The sequence below is a fragment of the Cetorhinus maximus genome, chromosome 15, assembly GCF_964194155.1.
Source record: "Cetorhinus maximus chromosome 15, sCetMax3.hap1.1, whole genome shotgun sequence".
Taxonomy (NCBI): Eukaryota; Metazoa; Chordata; class Chondrichthyes; order Lamniformes; family Cetorhinidae; genus Cetorhinus; species Cetorhinus maximus.
In genome coordinates this window covers 72,419,041-72,440,550 of record NC_135893.1, presented here as the reverse complement: position 1 = coordinate 72,440,550, position 21,510 = coordinate 72,419,041, and the positions used below count along the sequence as shown (strand labels likewise).

Sequence of the window (21,510 nt, the reverse complement as noted above, 5' to 3'; positions counted from 1 at the left end):
ATTCATCCAAGAGTTTCTTTAAAATTGTATGCTCTTCCTTTCTGCCTCCTTGCAATTCACTGCCCTTTTATTTTGGGCACCTCTGTCAGGTCCCTCATCTGAACACACGCCTTAAAATTTCCACAAAATGTACATACAATCCACCCAGTTCAATGACTTGCCAAGTCAGCTCACTACAAAAAGACACTTTCCCCTTTACCCTTTGCTCCACCTCCTGTTCCGCAAGCTTCAGCCACTCTTGACTTATTAAAAGCTGCACCAATTTCCAAGCCTACAGTGTTTCATGAAGGCTGCACTGCTGAAATACCAAAGGATATATTCGCTATTTTAGATTACTTTGCGCATCAGGTCATTTTTCAGTACGTAATGAACGTGGGATTGTCCTTGGGAGTGAGTCTTGCTGAAATTGAGGAAAATGAATCTCAGTCACAATGGGCAGTTTATAAAAAACAGAAGTAGGAGCCATTGCCTCACAGATGACAGAATATACCAGCAATATCTGTAACTCTTTCTTCCCTTGATCATTTTTTTGCTGGTCCAACTTGCACCCTTCGCTCCTTCAATACTGGATTACTGCCCCTTTCCTGTTCCCTCCACTCCACCACCTGAGGCAGATTTTTCAGCCACTATATGCCATTCTTTCTTCGACCTTTCATCCAAAGCCGCTCTGCCTCACTGCCTCTCTCTCCCTCCAATGGCCTGCTTAGAACCTACCTCTTTAACTGCACTTTCAATCCCCTCTCTATATTCTTTCCGCTTGTTGAGCCACATGCCCTCGCCCCTATTTTTCTGTATGAGGGATGCTATATCAGTGACTGGCCTTCACGCTATCCACACGCTACCTGCGCCTACATCCTCAATAAATCTGAACAATGGATAACAGTTTTCCCAAAATAACCATTCACTTTAGATTCCTGAACTCTTTGGTTTAGTCGCAGAACTTGTGAATGGAAAGAAACATGAGACTGTTTTCTTCTTTACTGTGGACGCAATTGTCTGCATTTTAAAGCGGATTTTTTTTTTTTAAATATAAAAATTTTTTTTTAAAAAGCGGTGATGTTCCAATATATTTTATTAGGTTTCACAAAATTTCTGTTTGTTGCCACAACATTGATATATCCATTACTTCAAGTGCTTATGTTCCTGACGCACTTTCTTTGGATATGGGTGTCCCATGGAAAATATGGAACAGGAAGGTGTGAGACCATTTCCTTTCCACATTCGCGAGACAGGACCAATTTCAATTCTGTTATAAAGGACACTTTGCTCATTTAGGATCCAAGCCCTCTCCGTCCAAGAAATGTCCTTTTTTCTCTCTAAAACCTATCTTTTAAAATTATGTGTGAATTATAGGAGTATGTCAGTTGTAGGTTCCTTAGAGCTAGTGTCAGATACCTGGCAGAAGTCAGTGTGACCCTGTTCTCAGATGTAAATTTAGGCTAGTTGTTGTAGTTGCAGGGCATCTCACGGTGTGCCCCGTTAGTTAAGCTTTTCTGTGCACCCTTTAAACTCAAGAAAGACCTTTCTGCTGTAACTCACTAGAGGCACAAGCAGAGATGACAGGAGTTGCCCTGGGAGCCTTCAACGTTGATTCTGGACCCCATGAAGTCTCATCACATCAGGTCAAACATGGGCAAGGAAACCTCCTGCTGATTACCATGTATCACCACCCTCCCCCTCAGCTGATGAATCAGTACTCCTCCATGTTGAACACCACTCGGAGGAAGCACTGAGGGTGGTAAGGGCGCAGAATATACTCTGGGTGGGGGACTTCAATGTCCATCACAAAGAGTGGCTCAGTAGCATCACTACTGACCGAGCTGATCAAATCCTAAAGGACATAGCTGGGTCTGCGGCAGGTGGTGAAGGAAGCAACAAGAGGGAAAAACATACTTGACCTCATCCTCACCAACCTGCCTGCCGCAGAGGCATCTGTCTATGACAGTATTGGTAGGAGTGACCACCACACAGTTCGTGTGGAGATGAGTCTTCACATTGAAGATATCCCCCATCGTGTTGTGTGGCACTACCACGTGCTAAATGGGGTAGATTTCGAACAGATCTAGCAACTCAAGACTGGGCAACTATGAGGCGCTGTGGGCCATCAGCAGCAGCAGAATTGTACTCAAACAAAATCTACAGCCTCATGGCCCAGCATATCCCTCACTTTACCATTACCACCAAGCTAGGGGATCAACCCTGGTTCAATGAAGAGTGCAGGAGGGCATGCCAGGAGCAGCACCAGGCATACCTAAAAATGAGATCTCAACCTGGTGAAGCTATAACTCAGGATTACTTGCGTGCCAAACAGCATAAGCAGCAAGCGATAGACAGAGCTAAGCGATTCCACAACCAACGGATCAAATCTGAGCTCTGCAGTCCTGCCACATCCAGTCATGAATGGTGGTGGACAATTAAACAACTCAGTGGAGGAGGTGGCTCCACAAATATCACCATCCTCAATGATAGAGGAGCCCAGCACATCAGTGCAAAAGATAAGGCTAAAGCATTCACAACAATCTTCAGCCAGAAATATCGAGTGGATAATCCATCTTGGCCTCCTCCTGAGGTCCTCAGCACCATAGGTGCTAGTCTTCAGCCAATTCAATTCAATCCATATGATATTAAGAAATGGCTGAAGGCACTGTATAATGCAAAGGCTATGGGCCCTGACAACATTCCGGTAATAGTACTGAAGACTTATGCTCCAGAACTTGCTGTGCCTCTAGCCAGGCTGTTTCAGCACAGCTACAACACTGGCATCTACCTAGCAATGTGGAAAATTGCCCAGGTGCGTATTGTACATATAAAGCAGGACAAATCCAACCCGGCCAATTACCGCCCATCGGTCTACTCTCCATCACCAGTAAAGTGATGGAAGGGGTCATCAACAGTGCTATCAAGCGGCACTTGCTTAGCAATAACCTGCTCACTGACACTCAGTTTGGGATTCGCCAGGGCCACTTAGCTCCTGACCTCATTACAGCCTTGGTTCAAACATGGACAAATGAGCTGAGCTCCAGAGGTGAGGTGAGAGTGACTGCCCTTGACATCAAAGCAGCATTTGACTGAGTGTGGCATCAAGGAGCCCTAGCAAAACTAGAGTCAATGGGAATCGGGGAAAACTCTCCACTGGTTGGAGTCATATAGCATAAGGGAAGATGGTTATGGCTGTTGGAGGTCAATCATTTCAGTTCCAGGACATCACTGCAGGAGTTCCTCAGGGTAGTGTCCTAGGATTAACCATCTTCAGCTGCTTCATCAATGACCTTCCTTCCATCATAAGGTCAGAAGTGGGGATGTTCGCTGACGATTGCACAATATTCAGACCATTCTCGACTCCTCAGACACTGAAGCAGTCCATGTCCAAATGCAGCAAGACCTGGACCATATCCAGGCTTGGACTGACAAGTGGCAAGTAACATTCATGCCACACATGTGGACATAAACAGCTTCAGTGTCTGACGATTCGCGAGTGGTGCTGAACATTGAGCAATCATCAGCGAACATTCCCACTTCTGACCTTATGATGGAAGGAAGGTCATTGATGAAGCAACTGAAAATCATTGAGCTGAGGACACTACCCTGAGGAACTCTTGCAGTGATGTCCTACGAACATACAAAATAGCAGCAGAAGTAAGCCATTCAGCTCCACCATTCAATAAGATCGTGGCTGTTCTGTTTGTGTTTTGAATTTCACATTCTCATCTACCCCAGGTAACCTTTGATTCCCATGCCTAACAAGAATCTTTCTACCTCTGCCTTAAAAATATTCAATGACCCGCCTCCACTGCCTTCTGAAGCAGAGAGTTCCAAAGTCGCACAACCTTCTGAGATGAAAAATTTCTCCTTATCTCTGTCCTAAAAGGGTGACCCCTAATTTTAAAACAAGCATCTCAGAATTGCATCCGTCGCAAGCAAAGTGCCACTTGCCTGGATGAGTGCATCTCCAACAACACTCAAGAAGCTTGACACCATCCAGGACAAAGCAGCCCACTTGATTGGCACCCCATCCACAAACATTCACTCCCTCCATCACCGATGTACAGTAGCAGCAGTGTGTACCATCCAGAAGATGCACTGCAGAAACTCACCAACTCACCAAAAAATCTTTTGTTACTATTTTGTTTGCACTTCAGTCCCACGCTCCTGATCTACGGACACCCGGTGCGGAAGGGGGTTGGGAAGGAAGAGGACCTCCTCGTGAACCTGCTCCTGGGCCAGGCCAAGTTGGCCATCAACAGGTCCAGGCAGTGGGCGATCGACGGGGGAGTCCCGCCCGATTGTTTGTCCCTCTTCCGCGGCTACGTTCGCGGCCGGATGTCCCTGGAAAGGGAGCACGCGGTGTCTGCCGGCACCATCGAAGCCTTCCGTGCCCGGTGGGCACCGCGGGGACTGGGATGTTTTGTTGACCCCTTTAATCACATCTTGGTTTGATGTTTGTAAGGTTCCTTTAAAGTTTTTCCTTGATTTTACAGCTGACCTGACTTAGGGGCTGTGCTTAATTTCTCCCTTGTTGTTGTTAATTTAGTTAATTGTTTTGACTCCAAAAGAGTTACCAACAGTGCAGCACTCCTTCAGTATGGCACTGCAATGTCAGACGGGCAGGGTGGGGCCTTAAGCTAGTACCTTATTAGCTCAGAGGCAGAACTGCGATTGAACCAAGGGCAGCACTTACAAAATGCAGGTAAATTACATTCAATCATCCCTCCTGCATAGAAAATAGACCATACAGCCCATCTAGCATACTGTGTCTTTGTGAACAGTTCTGTCACTCTCTTGATTCATTAATCAGCCCAAGCCAGCTTCCAACAGGAAGGGTTTTTCACATTAACTTTTTCTTTTTGGTGTGCAGTGATAGTCAGGAGTAAACTGTCAGTTACTGAAGCTTCAGGAAGAATTGACTAGTTTATTTGCTGATGATCTATGTTCTTATATTCTCACATTCATATGAGAATCACATTGTCAGGGTTTGTTTGAATCAAGGTTTAATTTAAATAGTAATTACCTGTTGGAAGCAGAAAGGCAGTGCCAGAAGAGATACTCCAACAAAGCTGTTCACAACAGTGATTGTTAAACGCAGCTCCTTCCCAGGCATTCCTGTGCACTCCTTTAACACCTTGAGAAATAACCAGGTAGAGGAGATTCTGCTGCTTAATGGAAGATCACACATGACATTTCTCAGAGCTACTTGCAATTCAATATTGTTTCCTGGTTATTTAAGTGCTTGTGTTGAACTCCTCCCCAATTCTTGTTGGATGATAAACAGCCCAGGAGAAAGAGGAATGTGCAATGAATAGGTGGTTGATTCCTGGCTCACATGGTAACTGGAAATATAAGTTGGTCGATCTTAATTCCACCGTCCAGTTCCTGTATATGGTAGCAGCCAATTATTTCTTAATGGCCCCAGGACTTTTGCCTCCACTACCAGAAGGAAAGCCTCCCATTTTTATAACAATTTTCACAACTTCAGGACAAAGCACTTTACAGACACTTGAAGTATTTTTCAAGTGAAGTCACTGTTGTAATGTAAGAAACACAGCAGCCAATTTGCACACAGCAAACTCTCACAAACAGCAATGTAATAATAAAGATCAGATAATCTGCTTTTTAGTGATGCTGGTTGAGGGATGAATATTGGCCAAGACCACATGCTCTTCTTCAAAATACCACCATTGGATCTTTTATGTTGACCTAAGAAAGCAGACAAAGCTTCGGTTTAACATCTCATCCAAACAGTGGCACTTCCAGCAGATCTGCATTCCTTCAAGTAGTGCACTGGAATACCGGGCTAGACCATGAGCACAACCTTCTGAGTCAGAGGGGAACGCCCACATTTTACACCACTATTTCCACTAAACCCCTGAAAAAGTCATATCTATAAGATCTCAGGTAGCTGTGACAGAAGGGAGGGACTGAAACTGCAGAATAAGTAAGGTGGAAGGGAAACAGGTAAAGGGTGAAAGTAAGAGATACGGTAAGAACAGAGCTTCTGAAGAAGGGTCATATGGACTCGAAACATTAACTCTGTTTCTCTCTCCACAGATGCTGCCAGACCTGCTGAGTTTTTCTAGCATTTTCTGTCTATATTTCAGATTTCCAGCAATTTCAGTATTTTGCTTTTATTTTAGTGTCCCTTACAGCAGCAAGCCTGACTAATAGTTCAATCAGTAGTCTAGGCTGGTGAGTGTCAATTAAAGCAGCTTGTTTACCCATCTCTATCATTTTCCATGCCAAAGTTCTAGTGATTTTTTTAAACTACTCTCTGCTTCTTTCCTTTTCAACAACTTTGGGTTTTGATTAACAGCCTTTTCTTTAATAACTTTTTACTCAAGTGTGTGGTATTTACGGTATTTCTGCTTTAGGTAGCCCTGTCTATCATGTTGCGCCCCCAACACCACCTAGAGTTCAAAATCTTTGGAATGTTGTGACTTGGAGCTATTTTTCATTTATATATATGCCCACTTGTTTCAGTTGTAATAATGGCAAAACTGTCAGCATTTGCCATCATTACTGTGTGAAACTGCATCTTCGGGCAAGTCCACACATGCACAGTTAAATGTGAAAATCCAGAATATGGCTGTCAATGAATCCTTGCTCCTCCACAGGGTTCCATGTTGAAGCCATTGCTGATGGAAATCCATTAGAAATCACTGACTTGATGTGAACATCCACCTTTTTGCCCCTATTTCCACTAAACCCTTAAAAAGATACAATTTATTGAATGAGCCAATTCCCCTGCCTAGCCTTATTGAATATCAATTAACTCAGTACAGATTAAGAATGAAACCAAGGGCCTATATTTTTCAATTAAGCCTTTGGGATAGCATTCACTGGGGAGATGGTGAAATAGTGGTATTGTCACTGTGCTGGTAATCCAGAGGCCCAGGCTAATGCTCGGGGGAGGGGAGGGGGCATAGATTCAAATCCCACCACGACAGCTCTGGAATTTAAGTTCAAATAATAAAATCTGAAATTAAAAGATAGCCTCAGTAATGGTGACGATGAAACCATTATTGATTATCAATGAGAAAAAACTTATCTGGTTCACTGATGCTCCTTAGGGAAGGAAATCTGCCATCCTTACCAGGTCTGGCCTACATGTGACACCAGACCCACAGCAATATGATTGACTCTTAACGGCCCTCTGAAATGGCCAAGCAAGCTACTCAGTTCAAGGGCAATTAGGGATGGGCAATAAATGCTGTCTTTGCCAGTGACACCCACATCCCACAAAAGAATAAATAAATAAAAAATTATAAGGCAAATTCCCTCTTGGGTCACATTGTGTCTTGAGCCATCTGCAGATGACTGGACAGATATCAGGCGATGTCACTATGGAATTGCCTAACACATGGAGAATAAGAGGAGCCTATGATGACTTCACATCCAATTTTCCCTCTATACTTCCATAAAAGCATTTAGTTTCCACCCCAACCCTTCCTTCCTGCAGTAACGTGTTGCGATCAAAGGAATGTTTCCAGTTATGTCTTTGGGTCATAGTGAAAACAAAGTTAAGTACCGATAAGATATGTATATAGTTTGTCTATATGGTAAGGAAGTGAAATTGGGAGATACTGGCACACTAGAGATCTAGGTGACAATCTCATTGAAACATTCAAGATTCTGAAGGGGCTTGAGGTAAACACTGGAAGGTTACCTCCCTTGTTTGGAGAATCTAGAACATGGGGGCACATCTCAGGATAAGGAGTCGATCATTTAGGACTGAGATGAGGAGAAATTTCTTCACTCAGAGGGTTGTGACTCTTTGGAATTCTCTACCCCAGGGGATTGTGGATGCTCCATTGGTGAATACATTTAAGGCTGGGATAGATAGATTTTTGGTCTCTTAGGGAATCAAGGGATATGGGGAGCCTTGGTTTTGGCTCTGGGAGAGCTAGGATCGTTTTAAATGGCAGAGCAGGTTCGAGAAGCTGTATGGTCTTCTCCTGCTCCTATTTCTTATGTTCTTTAGAAAGACAAGGAAGGTGTAACTCCTTCTGAGAGCTGACTATAAAGCATGCTAATGAAGGAAAAAGAAAACCAATAGGAACAGGCCGGACATTCATGTTGTCCCAGTAATGAAAGCACCTAAAAATTTTTAGGAAAGCATCTAAAAATCTACCTAAGGTCACGAGCGTAGACACAGCGGGGCAGAAATTTGTCTAGGGTGGTGGTGCAAAAGGGAAATACCTGATTGACCACTCATTATTCGTAGTGTCTGATATCCAGGTCCATTGCAGCCAATGGAATTGAACATCAGGCGCTTGGTATATGAGGTGTTCCATCTGATAACATTTGTTTTGCACTATCACCCATGACAAATATTTACCAGATTAATTCCTTGGCACTTTCCACTTATACAATTATTAAAGTACAATTTAAAATGTAATACTTACAAGGTTAAAGATGCTGTTGTGTCTTGGATTTTATCTGACTCCGAAAGGAAAACAAAACCTTGATGTTTGAAAGGCCACATGAAAGATTTTGTGAAGTTGAAATAAATGGTCATTGTGGCTACAGCATAGTGGATCACTGGAGTTGGCCAGCTTATCAAAGGAAATCAACTGCTGATGATAGGATGTCCAATTGCCTAAGATGTGGCAATGATAGCTTGCAGAGCTTTTTTGGAAAGTTACTCTGGGGACCAGGATAGGCCTGAGATCTTCTCGTGAGCCCTGAGGAGCACTTTGACACAAGGATTTATCCAATTCCATCCTGAATTTATTATTGAGTAGTCTTCCCCCTTTCAGGTAGTTCCAGATCATAACAACTCACCATATAAAACACTATTCCCTCATTTTGTTTCTGGCTCTTTTGCCAATCACCTTCAATCTCTAAGTAAAAATAGAAAAGAGGTGAAATATAAGCTGGTTTATATTTCACCTCTTTTCTATTTTTACTTAGTTCCGTTGAAGAGTCATACGGACTCGAAACGTTAACTGTGTTCCTCTCCGCAGATGCTGCCAGACCTGCTGAGTTTTTCCAGGTATTTTTATTTTTGTTTTGGATTTCCAGCATCTGCAGTTTTTTGCTCTTACCTTCAATCTCTTATCTGCTTACCAAATTTTCTGCCACTGGGAATAGTTTCACTTTATTAATGCGATCAAAACCTTCATGATTTTGAACATCTTTATCAAATTTCCACTTACCCTTCTCTGCTGTAAGGTGGTCGACCACTGTTTCTCCAGTCTCTCCATGTAACTGAAGTCTTTCATCCCTGGTAAAACTAGTAAGTCTCCTCTGCACGCTCCCTAAGGCTTAGACATTGTTTCTGAGGAGTGTTGCCCAGAACTGGCCACAAAATTCCAGCTGGGGCTTAACCAGGGTTTTATAAAGGTTTATCATGACTTCCTTGCATTTGTAGTCTTGCTCTATTTATAATGGCAAGAATACCATGTGCCTTTTTAGGAGCATTCTCAACGTGTCCTGCCACTTTCAAAGACCTGTGTGTGTACATCCCCATGTATTTCTGTTCCAGCATCTCCCTGAGGATAATACGGCTTAGTTTATGTATTGCCTCTCCTCATTCTGTTGAGACACTCACTGCCGCTTACTGAGTAAACCTACTGGTAAACATTGTAGTCAGGCCCCAGTGATGTCATTGGGTCCACTAGTCCACCAGCAATGATGTCACTGGACATGCCAATGCTAGAAAAGATTGCACTACTTTGGGTGGGTGTCCTTATGACTTGTAGTCACATTATCTCTAACATTGCTGCAATCCTTTGTACTGCTTTGGAGTGTCAACCTACAGTAACAAGATAAGGGGTGGAATCGCCCCAGATTTGCACTAAATGCAGTAGTGGGCGGGTAAAACGATGTTTTACTTGCTGACCGCAATGGCGGCTTCTCACACCGTATCATCCCAAACCCGACGCATTAATTATGCATTCCCCAGAAACACGTCGTTTCCATGGCGGGCCGGCTCTCATTCGCTGCCAGGCCATCATCTCACCGCTTCATCAAGCCGGGCGCCACATTTAAAGTGCAGCCGCCCGCACACCTCTCAGTGCTTCCAGCCCATAACTGCAGCAAAGAAGACATGGCTCTGAAAAGCAAAGAACTGCAGCCTCCAGGTTCAATGATGCGTCCCTCGAGCGCCTTTTGGATGTAGTGGAGGCCCGCCATGATGTCCTCTAGCCCCGCTCTGGCTGCAGGATGCGCACCAACCTCACTAATCTGGCTTGGGGGACGGTGGCAGCAGTGGTCAGTGCCAACACCCTGCAAAAGGGGACAGACACCCAATGCCGCAAGAGGATGAATGATCTCCTCTGTTCTGCCAGGGCAAGTCACTCTTCTCATCACTCTCAACTCAAATCACAGCCGACAGAGTCCACGACCCAGGGCCTCCAATCAAGCACTGAAGAAACCTCTGAAGAGGAATCTGAAGGCACCTTCCCTGAAGTCCCGTCACAGTGCTCACCCACACCCTCCACCAGCGCAGAGACACACACCTCGGTGGGACCTAGCTTTAGAGTAGCCTCGGCATCACAATCTGGTGAGCACATCACACTTTCTGATCCACAGCAGGCGGAGGCAGGGACTTCCCAGGTCCCCAGCACTCAGAGGATTGCCAGAGGCCAGAAATTTGTTGAGTCCGAGTCAGATGATGAGCCTCTGGACTCGGTCATGTCACAGTTGCTGGAGCTGCAAAGGCAAGCTCGGGATCATCAGGAAGGGATGTCCGCTGCACTCCTCAGGTTGCAAGGCATGATGGAGGAGTCCATCCGCCTTCAGGCTGAGGTGATAGCGCCAGCATGCCAATGCCGTGCCCAATCATCCAACTGTTCTGCAGTCTACTAAAACTCTCATTACTTAGCAGTCTGTACCCAAGGGGTAAAAAGCTCTGGAGCACTTGGTGGCACTTTGATGCCTTTGCATTGCTTGAGTGGGCAAATAAGCTAGAGGGCCGACTCCACGCATGTCAATGTGGCTGCACCTGAACTGTCTCAGCTGCAGAGTGGTCACTTTATACAAGGCTTCCCTAAGGCGTGGCCGCTTCCCTCCCCCACCACTCCCCCACCCCCCACGTTCTGTGCACTACCCTAACCGCAGTCCAACAGGTGTCCCTCACGAGCACTCCGCAACGTTACTGCGCACTCACCCTGAGTTCCCCTCAAAGTGCAGCCTGCCAAGTGCACGACTTTTATCTGTCATTGTGAGCGGACGATCCAGCAGTGGGGTTGAGTCCGGCGTGTTGGTCTTGCAATGATATGCTGATGTGTTGGAATGAGGTCCCCAGCGTCTGATGGCAGGAGACACAGTGCACCAGCGACAGGCTCAGCGGACAATTGCAAACTGGTTTCACGATGTTGAGAAACCGATTTTTGGCCTTCTCGCCATAATGTCCGCTCACGCCATCAAACACACCCGTCGCCAATGGGCATGGACGATTCTGCCAAAGACCGCTGGAGTGAGGCTTGAGAATACAGCCTTCCAACTCAATACCACAAGACTGAATGAGTCAGAATAAAAAGTCATTTATGAAAACAAGTTGTGGAGGAATTTATCCCCTAAACTGGGTATAAAGGCAATGATAAAACTTTACTCCTGGGGATTATATGTTGTATTTTTGCAGTGGATTTTCAGTGGATTTATATTGCCACAGATTTGCCAAGGAATGTCTGAGTTAATTCCAGTGGGGAATGGGGTATCAGAGGTCTTTCTCTCTTGCACGACAACATGCCTGAGCTGATTGCATGGAGAAAAATCTCTCTCCCCTCCCCCCTGTTACAGCACACAAAGGACAACAGAATGACATTTGAAATATTACACAGTACAGAACTATGGTGAATAATGGTAAGAGTTGAATTTTCAACTAGCGCAGTTAAGTTTTGTTTTATTCATCATGGGATGTGAGCATCACTGGCTAGGCCAGCATTAATTGCCCATTCCTAATTGCCCTTGAGAAGGTGGAGATGAGCTGCCTTCTTAAACCGCGACAGCCTGTGTGATGTAGGTACAATGCACAGTGCTGTTAGGAAAGGAGTTCCAGGATTTTGACCCAGCGACAGTGAAGGAACGGGGGTATATTTCCAAGTCAGGATGGTGAGTGACTTGGAGATGAACTTTCAGGTGGTGGTGTTCCCATCTGTCTGCTGCCCTTGTCCTTCTAGATGGTAGTGGTCGCAGGTTAGGAAAGTGCTCTTGCTGCAGTTTTGTGTATCCTATTTTTATGGAGGTGATACACAATGAAGAAAATGAAACAAGCTATAAAATATTTCTGTCTCACCATTCAAAATAAGGACAAATCACATTGCTGTGTGTGCATGGTTATCAAAATCAGAATCACAGAATTGTTACAGCACAGAAGGAGGCCATTCGGCCCATCGTGTCTGTGCCAGCTCTCTGAATGAGAAATGCCTCTAGTGCCATTTCCCTGCCTTCTCCCCGTAGACCTACACATTCGTCCTTTTAGATAATAATCCAATTACATCCTGAATGCCTTGATCAGGCCTGCCTCTGCTACTCTGCCAAGCAGTACATTCCTGATCTTAATCAGTTGCTGTGTGAAAAAGTTTCTCCTTATGCCTCCAATGCTTTATTTGCCAATTACCTTAAATCTGTGCCCTCTCTTTCTTCACCCTTCCACCAGTAGGAGCAGTTTTTCCCTATCTACTCTGCCCAGACTCCCCATGATAAGAGCTTAAGAAATATAGCATGAGCAGACCACACAGCCCATCAAGCTCGCCCAACCATAGCTGATCCCCGGCAAAAGAAGAAAGGTTTACAAGTTTGATGTCCTCTACCCCCACTCTGGCCACAGGAGGCCCATCAGTCTCACCAGTCTGGCTTGGGAGGCGGTGGCAGTGGTGGTCAGTGCCAATGCTGAACACAAGAGGTCGGCCATCCAGTGCAGAAAACGGATGAATGAGCTCATCCATGTTGAGAGGGTAGGATAACCATCTCATCACTCTAAACTCACACACTCACAAGCCCACCGCACAATCACTGGCATCTCACTCACTGCCAGCTCAAGGGACATCACCACTCACTCTCTCATGCACACCTTCACATCTCCATCTAACCTCATATCCTCTGGAGACTCCCTCCTCAGCCCTCATTCCCTTGAGGCCACTTGCATAGATCAACTTGTGCCCCCACACACACCCTGGGTTACCCTCCTTCCCCTGTACAGCCCTCACCTGGCATCCTCTTAATTGCCTGAGGCCACTTCCCCTCCTTCTGCAAGAAAGCCCTAGTCCTGCAGCCATTGAAAAGCCACCCTGCCTTACGGCTGGTCTGGTAGGTAGAGGCCTGCCCGTGAGCCCTCTTAAAGGTGATGTGGTGCTGTCTGTGAAGCCTGGTGCTGATGACTATGAGTGCTGCCTGAAGCAAGGTAGGCAAACAAACCTCAAAGTCCTGAGCGAAGTGCAGCTCGCCAGGTGCACGGCCCTTATGTACAGTTGTGAAACAAGTCAATGTGCAATCACACCGACATGCCTGGATGATCCAGTGTGGGATGAGATGCTAAAGTATTGAAATTAAGTTCCTGACATGTGGTGGCGGGAAACACAACCTGCCATTGACGGATTGAATGGACGATTGCAAACTGGTTTCACGACGGCATGAAACTGATTTTTGGCCTTCTCGCCATATCGTCCGCTCACACCTGCCATGGTGCCCGACGCCAACGGGACCGGATGATACCTCCCCATGTGTCTGTTTATCTGTGTGTGCAAGTGTGTTTTTGCATCTGTGTGTGAGTGTATTCTATGTGTCTGTCTCTCTCTGTGTCTGTCTCTCTCTGTGTCTGTTTCTCTGTGTGTCTCTCTCTGTCTCTCTGTATCTCTCTGTCTGTCTCTCTCTGTGTCTGTCTCTCTCTGTCTGTTTCTCTGTGTGTCTCTCTCTGTCTCTCTGTATCTCTCTGTCTGTCTCTCTTTCTGCCTGTCTCTCTCTGTCTCTCTCTTTCTGTGTTTCTCTCTCTCTGTGCCTGTCTCACTGTGTCTGTCTCTCTGTGTCTGTGTGTGTGTGTCTCCCTCTCTCTCTCTCTGTCTCTCTTTCTCTCTGTCTTTCTCTCTCTGTGTCTCTCTCTGTGTGTCTCTGTCTGTATCTGTCTCTCCCTCTCTGTCTGTCTCTCTGTGTCTGTATGTGTGTGTCTCCCTCTCTCTCTCTCTCTCTCTCTCTCTGTGTCTCTCTCTATCTTTCCCTCTCTGTGTCTCTCTCTGTATCTGTCTCTCTGTGTGTCACTGTCTGTATCTGTCTCTCTCTCTCTGTCTGTCTCTCTGTGTCTGTGTCTGTGTGTGTCTCCCTCTCTCTCTCTCTGTGTCTCCCTCTCTCTGTCTTTCTCTTTCTGTGTCTCTCTCTGTGTGTCTTTTTTTTTTTGCAAAAATATACTTTATTCATAAAATATCTTCAATCACATTCCAAACCATTCCAAAAACACCATTACAAGGGTACAATCCGGTTCAACTTTTACAAAATGTATCACCAGGTGCATCAGTACAAACAATATTACAATCATTTACAGCCTTTCATTTTGAGCTGTACAGCCCGAGGGGGTTTAAACAGTTCCCAGCCCCTCGGTGCGCTGTGGCAGAAAGGTCTTAGACAGCGACCCTTCCCCATTGCGCCTTTGCGGCAACTGCCCCAAGCTTTAGTGCGTCCCTCAGCACGTAGTCCTGGACTTTGGATTGTGCCAGTCCGCAACACTCGGTCGGGGACAACTCTTTGTACTGGAAGACCAACAAGTTTCGGGCAGACCAAAGCGCGTCTTTCACCGAGTTGATGATCCTCCAGCTGCAGTTGATGTTTGTCTCGGTGTGTGTCCCTGGGAACAGCCCGTAGAGCACAGAGTCCTGTGTCACAGAACTGCTCGGGATGAACCTCGACAGCAACCACTGCGTCTCCCTCCAGACCTTCTTTGCAAAGGCACAATCCACAAGGAGGTGAACAACGGTCTCTTCCCCACCACAGCCACCTCGAGGGCAACGTGCAGAGGGGGTGAGACTCCTGGCGTGTAGGAAGGATCTGACGGGGAGGGCCTTTCTCACCACCAGCCAAGCCACGTCTTGGTGCTTGTTGGAAAGTTCTGGCGATGAGGCATTCTGCCAAATGACTTTGACAGTCTGCTCGGGGAACCATCCCACAGGGTCCACCCTCTCCTTTTCCCTCAGGGCCACTAAGATGTCACGTGCCGACCACTGCCTGATGGACTTGTGGTCAAAGGTGTTTTTCTGCATAAATTTTTCCACGAGGGACAGGTGGTACGGCACGGTCCAACTACTTGGAGCGTTCCGCGGCAGCGTCTCTCTGTGTCTGTCTCTCTGTGTGTCTCTGTCTGTATCTGTCTGTCTCTTTCTGTCTGTCTGTGTGGTAATCTGAGGTGCAATACACCTTTAAGAGAATGTGAGCAGATTGACCATGTGACTGTATTACCCAATTGTTGTGTAGCGCGGGCTACATTGTTAATCAGTAGTTTAGAATAGGGTCTGGTTGGAGAAACACGCATGTGTTAGTGCTCTGTTACTTGTGTTAATAAACAGCATGCGCTTCATCTTACATTGGTCTCTGCATCTGCAACGCCTTGTTTACCAACTCACTCACCAGTAGATAGGCGTGTAACCGTGTTCACTGAGCAAAGCGACCCAACAGAAGCAACATAACAACTAGCGACGAGGCAAAACACGACCAGTCGATAACACCAAAGAAAGCCACGGAAATTCAACCGAAATAAATCAGCTGTACCGTGCAAGGCGGTTGTAAGTACAGCCTTCATTATAGTCGTTGAAGTTATCTCCCTCCAGCATGCTACAGTTTGGCCCTATCGAACCGTTTGATCAGACCACCGATGACTGGCCACATTATATTGAACGCCTCACATTCTTCTTTTTGGCCAATGACATTTCGGGGGAGGAGAAGAGGTGGGTGATCCTCTTATCGACATGTGGCAGTAAAACATACGGCCTAATTCATAGTCTAACAGCACCCCAACACTGCAGATTCCATGCGCTTTGGTGAGTTGGTAAATCTTGTGAAAAGCCATTTTCAGCCGAAACCCTCAGTAATAACGCAGCGTTTTAAATTTAATTCCCCTGGAGAGACAGTCACTTGCTATGTCGCATCCTTAAAACAATTGACAGAGCACTGTGAGTTTGGGACGTCGATTAGAGACAAGTTAAGAGATCGATCAGTATGTGGGGTTAATGAAGACGCCATTCAAAAACAGTTGTTGTTAGAAACGAAATTAGACTTCAGCAAGGTGCTGGAGTTGGCGCTCGCAATGGAAAGCGCAGTCAGGGATTCAGAAGCAATCAAGGGAGCACAAAATGGCGCCGTCCTTCACGTCAGGTGGGAAGCACCGGTTAGAAGTGGCGGGAAAACGTAGGGCTCCGTGGAAAGGCGGGAAACAACCAACACTAACAGATCGGCAAAAAGCAATGGTTTAACAGAGAAAACTTACAATAATAACAACAGAAATGGAACCAGGCAGGCTGCAAATGCACGACAATTTAAAAGAATTGAATGTTTCTTCTGCCATCGTAATGGATACATTATGCAATATCATAAAGGTAGATTAAGACAAAACTTTAAGCAAAAAGGTAGAAAACATGAAATCCACATAACAGAGGAACCAGAAGAAACAGAGTCAGATATTTACTCACTATACAACATAAAAATGGGTAAAATAGAGCCCATCTACATGACAATGAAAGTCAACGAGAAACCCATCCGAATGGAGGTGGATACAGGGGTACCCACAACAGTCATAGGGGAACATACATTCAAATATCTGAATAGAGGAGACCACCCATTAAATCTGGAAAATTCAGACGCTAAATTAAAGACGTATACCTGTGAAGACACACGAGTAAGAGGTATATGCAAGGTTCCAGTACAGTATGGAAATCAGTCTGTTAATTTACCCCTCATTGTGGTAGGGGAGGGTCCAAGTCTACTTGGTCAGAACTGGCTTAAGGAAATAAAGTTGGAGTGGAGATTTTTCAACTCAGAATGAAAGATCTACAAGAATTATTACAGAAATATGACTCCGTTTTCAGGGAAGAGCTTGGAAAGATTCAGGGGCTGCAAGCTAAAATCCACATGGATCCTGAGGCAACCCTTAGATTCATGAAGGCGAGGCTAGACCCTTGTGCATTGCGAGAAAAAGTTGATGTCAAATTAGACAGGCTGGAAAGGTTGGGAATCTCACAACCCATACAGTTTTCCGAATGGGCAGTGCCCATAGTTCCAGTACTAAAGGCTGACCAGGGTGTACGAATATGCGGGGACTACAAGTTGACCATTAATAAAGTGTCCAGACTAGACAGACATCCTATACCAAAAACTGATGAATTGTACTCCAAACTGGCAGGGGGATCTGCATATACAAAGCTCGATATGAGCCATGCTTACCAGCAAGTCGAACTAGAAAAGGCCTCTTGGGACTTTGTGACTATCAACACACATAGCAGGCTATACCAATATACCAGGTTACCCTGCAGAGTCTCATTGGCTTGTGCCATTTTCCAACGGAATATGGAAAATTGACTTCAAGGTTTGCCCCATGTTGTGGCTTTGAGGCTTTTATAACAGTAAAGCAGTTGCCACATTCATCAGCCCTGTTGGTACATTTCGACCCAAAGAAGAAATAATTTTGACCTATGATGCAGCCCCTTACGGAGTAGGGGCAGTACTCTCCCACTGGATGGCAGATGGCTCTGAACAGCCCATTGGTTATGTCGCAAGAATCTCAGTGTTGCAGAATGAAGATACTCACAAATAGAGAAAGAAGGCTTCTCCATTGTATTTGGCATCAAGACCGAGACATCCATAGTCGCACTTCACCATTGTATCCGATCACAAGCCACTACTAGGCTTTTTTGGGGAAGATAAGGCAATATCCCCAATTGCCTCTGCACACATTCAAAGGTGGCACTGATTCTAGCTGCTCACAAATATACTTTTATCCACTGGCCGGGAAACCGATTGCAAATACTGATGCAGAGAGCTGATTACCTCTAAAGGTCAGCAATGTGAACGTCCCTATTCCTCAAGAACTTGTCTTGTTATTAAACTTTCTGGATTCATCACCAGTACATGCCAAACAAATAAGAGAGTGGACAGACCGCGATCCGATTTTGTCTCACGTAAGGGAACAAGTCTTAAAGGGATGGTCTAGTGAGCCAAAGTCTGACAAAATGAAGCCCTATTTTAATAGCAGATACGAGCTCACCTACCAGGATGGCATCTTGCTGTGGGGAGCAAAAGTCATTGTGCCTCCAAGAGGAAGAAAACTATTATTGACCGACTTGCATAGTGCTCACCCCAGCATCTCTAGAATGAAAATGTTGGCGTGCAACTACTTATGGTGGCCAGGGATGGATACAGAAATCAAAAACTTAGTCAAGAGCTGCATACAATGCCAACAGGTACAGAAATTGCCCCCTTCGGCTCCATTGCATCCCTGGGAATGGCCAGGACTGCCATGGGTCCGCCTCCACATTGACTACATGGGGCCCTTTTTGGGCACAATGTTCCTGTTGATCATAGATGCTCACTCGAAGTGGATGGATGTATTCGAGGTAAGAACACCTACATTTGCCACCACCATAGACAGATTGCGTTAGAGTTTTGAAACACACAGGTTACCGGAAATGATAGTGTCTGATGATGGAATGGCATTCACCAGTGAGGAATTCCAAAGGGTTGCAAGTCTCAATGGCATAACACATGTTAAGACCTCACCATACCACCCTGCATCCAATGGGTTGACAGAGAGGGCAGCCCAGACCTTCAAGTCTGGAATGAGAAAACTGGATGGAGACTCTATTGCAACTAGGTTATCACATTTCCTACTCAGCCATAGGACTACGCCACTGGTATTGCCCCCGCAGGGTTATTAATGAAGTGACATCTCTGGATACGTTTGAGTCTCAAAGGCCGAATTTAGGGGGGAAAAATGGACACGATTACCACAGTCGTGAAAGAAACTTCACTGTTGGAGACACAGTTTTTGTAAAGAACTTTGGAGATGGGCCCAAATGGTAATCAGGTGAAGTTAGTGCAGTGGCAGGACCTCTTTCCTATCACATACCTGTCAAATGTCAGGTAATTAGGAGACACGCAGATCACCTCAGGAAAAGGGAAAAGGATCTACAAGAAAGGATACACCAAGTATCCCGTTGGAGTCTACACCACATGTGAAAGGAACTCCACTTGGTTTGGAAATACCTGTAGGATCCGTTGAGCCTGAGAGAGTCAAAGAGACAAACTTGCAGGTTCCTACTGGAGAGCCTAGTGGACAGATGACTCCTGAGAGGAAGGCCTCGGATAAACCATCCGAAGTTGTAGAACTACGAAGTTCAACACGTTTGAAGAAGCCACCAGAAAGACTAAATTTATTTATGTAAATAGTTGATATATTATAAAGATGGTAAATTGTACTTTCGAATAAAGGGGGAGGGATGTGGTAATCTGAGGTGCAATACACCTTTAAGAGAATGTGAGCAGATTGACCATGTGATTGTATTACCCAATTGTTGTGTAGCGCGGGCTACATTGTTAAACAGTAGTTTAGAATAGGGTCTGGTTGGAGAAGCACACATGTGTTAGTGCTCTAGTGTTAGTATTGTGTCAATAAACAGCACTTGCTTCGTCTTACATTGGTCTCTGCATCTGCAGTATCTTGTTTACCAACTCACTCACCAGTAGATCGGCGTGTAACTGTGTTCACTGAGCAAAGCGACCCGACAGAAACTGTGTCTCTCTCTCTGTGTCTCTCACTGTGGCTTTCTCTCTCTGTGTCTCTTTTTCTCTGTCTTTCTCTCTCTGTCTCTCTGCATCTTTCTCTGTGTCTCTCTCTGTGACTGTCTCTCCCTGTGTCTCTCTCTATGTCTTTCTCTGTGTGTGTGTCTCTCTCTCTCTGCCTGTCTCTCTGTCTCTCTCTCAATGTCTGTTTCTCTCCCTTTCTGTCTCTCTCTGTCTTTGTGTCTTTTTCTCTCTGCCTCTCTCTCTGTCTCTCTGTGTCTGCCTCTCTGTGCGTGTCTCTCTCTCTGTGTGCCTGTCTCTCTCTCTCTCTCTGTCTCTATCACTCTGTCTTTCTCTCTCTGTCTCTCTCTGTCTCTCTGTGCCTATCTGTCTGTCTCTCTCTGTGTCTGTCTCTTTGTGTGTCTGTCTATGTCTTTATCTCCTTGTATGTGTGTCTCTCTCTGTGTGTGTCTCTCTCTCTCTCTCTCTTTCTCTCTGTCTGTCTCTCTGTGTCTCTCTTTTTGTGTCTGTCTCTTTGTGTGTCTGTCTGTGCCTTTATCTCCTTGTATGTGTCTCTCTCTCTCTGTGTCTCTCTCTCTCTCTCTTTCTCTCTGTCTGTCTCTCTGTGTCTCTCTCTTTGTGTCTGTCTCTCTGTGTGTGTCTCTCTCTCCCCACCACTCCCTTTCTCTGTGTATCACTCTTTCTCTCTGTCTCTCCTTCTCTGTGAGGTTCCCTCATTGTGTCTCTCTTTCTCTGCATCTCTTCATCTGTGTGTGCGTCTCTGTCTCTGTCTTTCCCTGTGTGTGTGTGTCTCTCTCTATGGGTGGGATTTTCCATTCCGGAGACTCTGGTGGTGGGTGGGAAAAGCGGCATGATTCCCGTTGGCCAGAATGACGGGTTTCCATGCCAGATCGTCCACTTTTCAGCTCATTAAATATGCACGAACGGGAAACACGTCGGATCTCGTGGTGGTGTGGACTATGATTCGCCCACCCCGCTGTGACCTCATCGGATCATCTTTCCAGGCACCATATTTAAACCGCACCCGCACACATCGTTCACTGTCTGCAGCCCAGGACTGGTCGAAAAGAGTGATGGCCCCCAAAGGGAAGTAGCCAAGTGCCCCCAAGTCCAGCGACAATGTCCTGATGCAACTTCTGAGTGCGGTGGAGGCACACCGGGACATCCTTTACCCCAGTGATGGGAGAAGGAGGTCCACCAACATCACCGCTCCAGCTTGGGAGGAGGTGCCCAGCGCGGTCAGTGCCAACTCAGCACAGAAAAGGACCGCCATCCAGAGCAGGAAAAGGATAAATGATCCCATCCGCTCTGCCAGGGCAAGTCAACCTCCTCCTCACTCTCAACTCTCACAAGGCGATCAGGCATTTGCAGGGTTACAGTCCACAGGGATCTCACACATTACCAGCACAAGGGACACCACCACTGATTCTCTCACTCACACTTTGACATCGTCATCTCTTCTCACATCCTGTGCGGAATGCGTCCTCAACCCTTACACAGGCCCACTCAGCACTCTCAGAATTCAGGCATCCTTATCATCTGCCTTGGCTCGCAGTCTGTCCACCTGTCTTTATACAGGACAAGATCGCCCACAACAACAGGGAGAGATCCCAGACCAGAGGGGGATGCCTGAGCTCAGGCCCCTCACCCAGTATGAAGAGCATGCGGCAGAGCTGGCTGGCGAGAGCCGGGACTGTGCCTACGCCGAGGGTGAGATCGGGTGTCTCCCAAGCTAGTGAGGACCTATCAACAGCTCATTGTTCACCCAATGAAACTGTGCGTGCTTTGTCATGTTGG

The 21,510-nt window shown here is 46.0% G+C and overlaps 1 protein-coding gene across 1 annotated transcript in view; it reads right to left on the bottom strand.

The window, feature by feature from the left end:
• The window catches only part of LOC144691120 (solute carrier family 38 member 10-like), a 47,312-nt gene extending 42,133 nt beyond the window's left edge, over nucleotides 1–5,179 (bottom strand). Inside the window, exon 1 of the mRNA XM_078559191.1 lies at nucleotides 5,009–5,179. Within this exon, the coding sequence (XP_078415317.1) occupies nucleotides 5,009–5,173 (165 nt within the window). The 5' untranslated portion in view covers nucleotides 5,174–5,179. The remainder of the gene's footprint in view (nucleotides 1–5,008) is intronic.
• Between the last annotated feature and the right edge of the window lie 16,331 nt (nucleotides 5,180–21,510).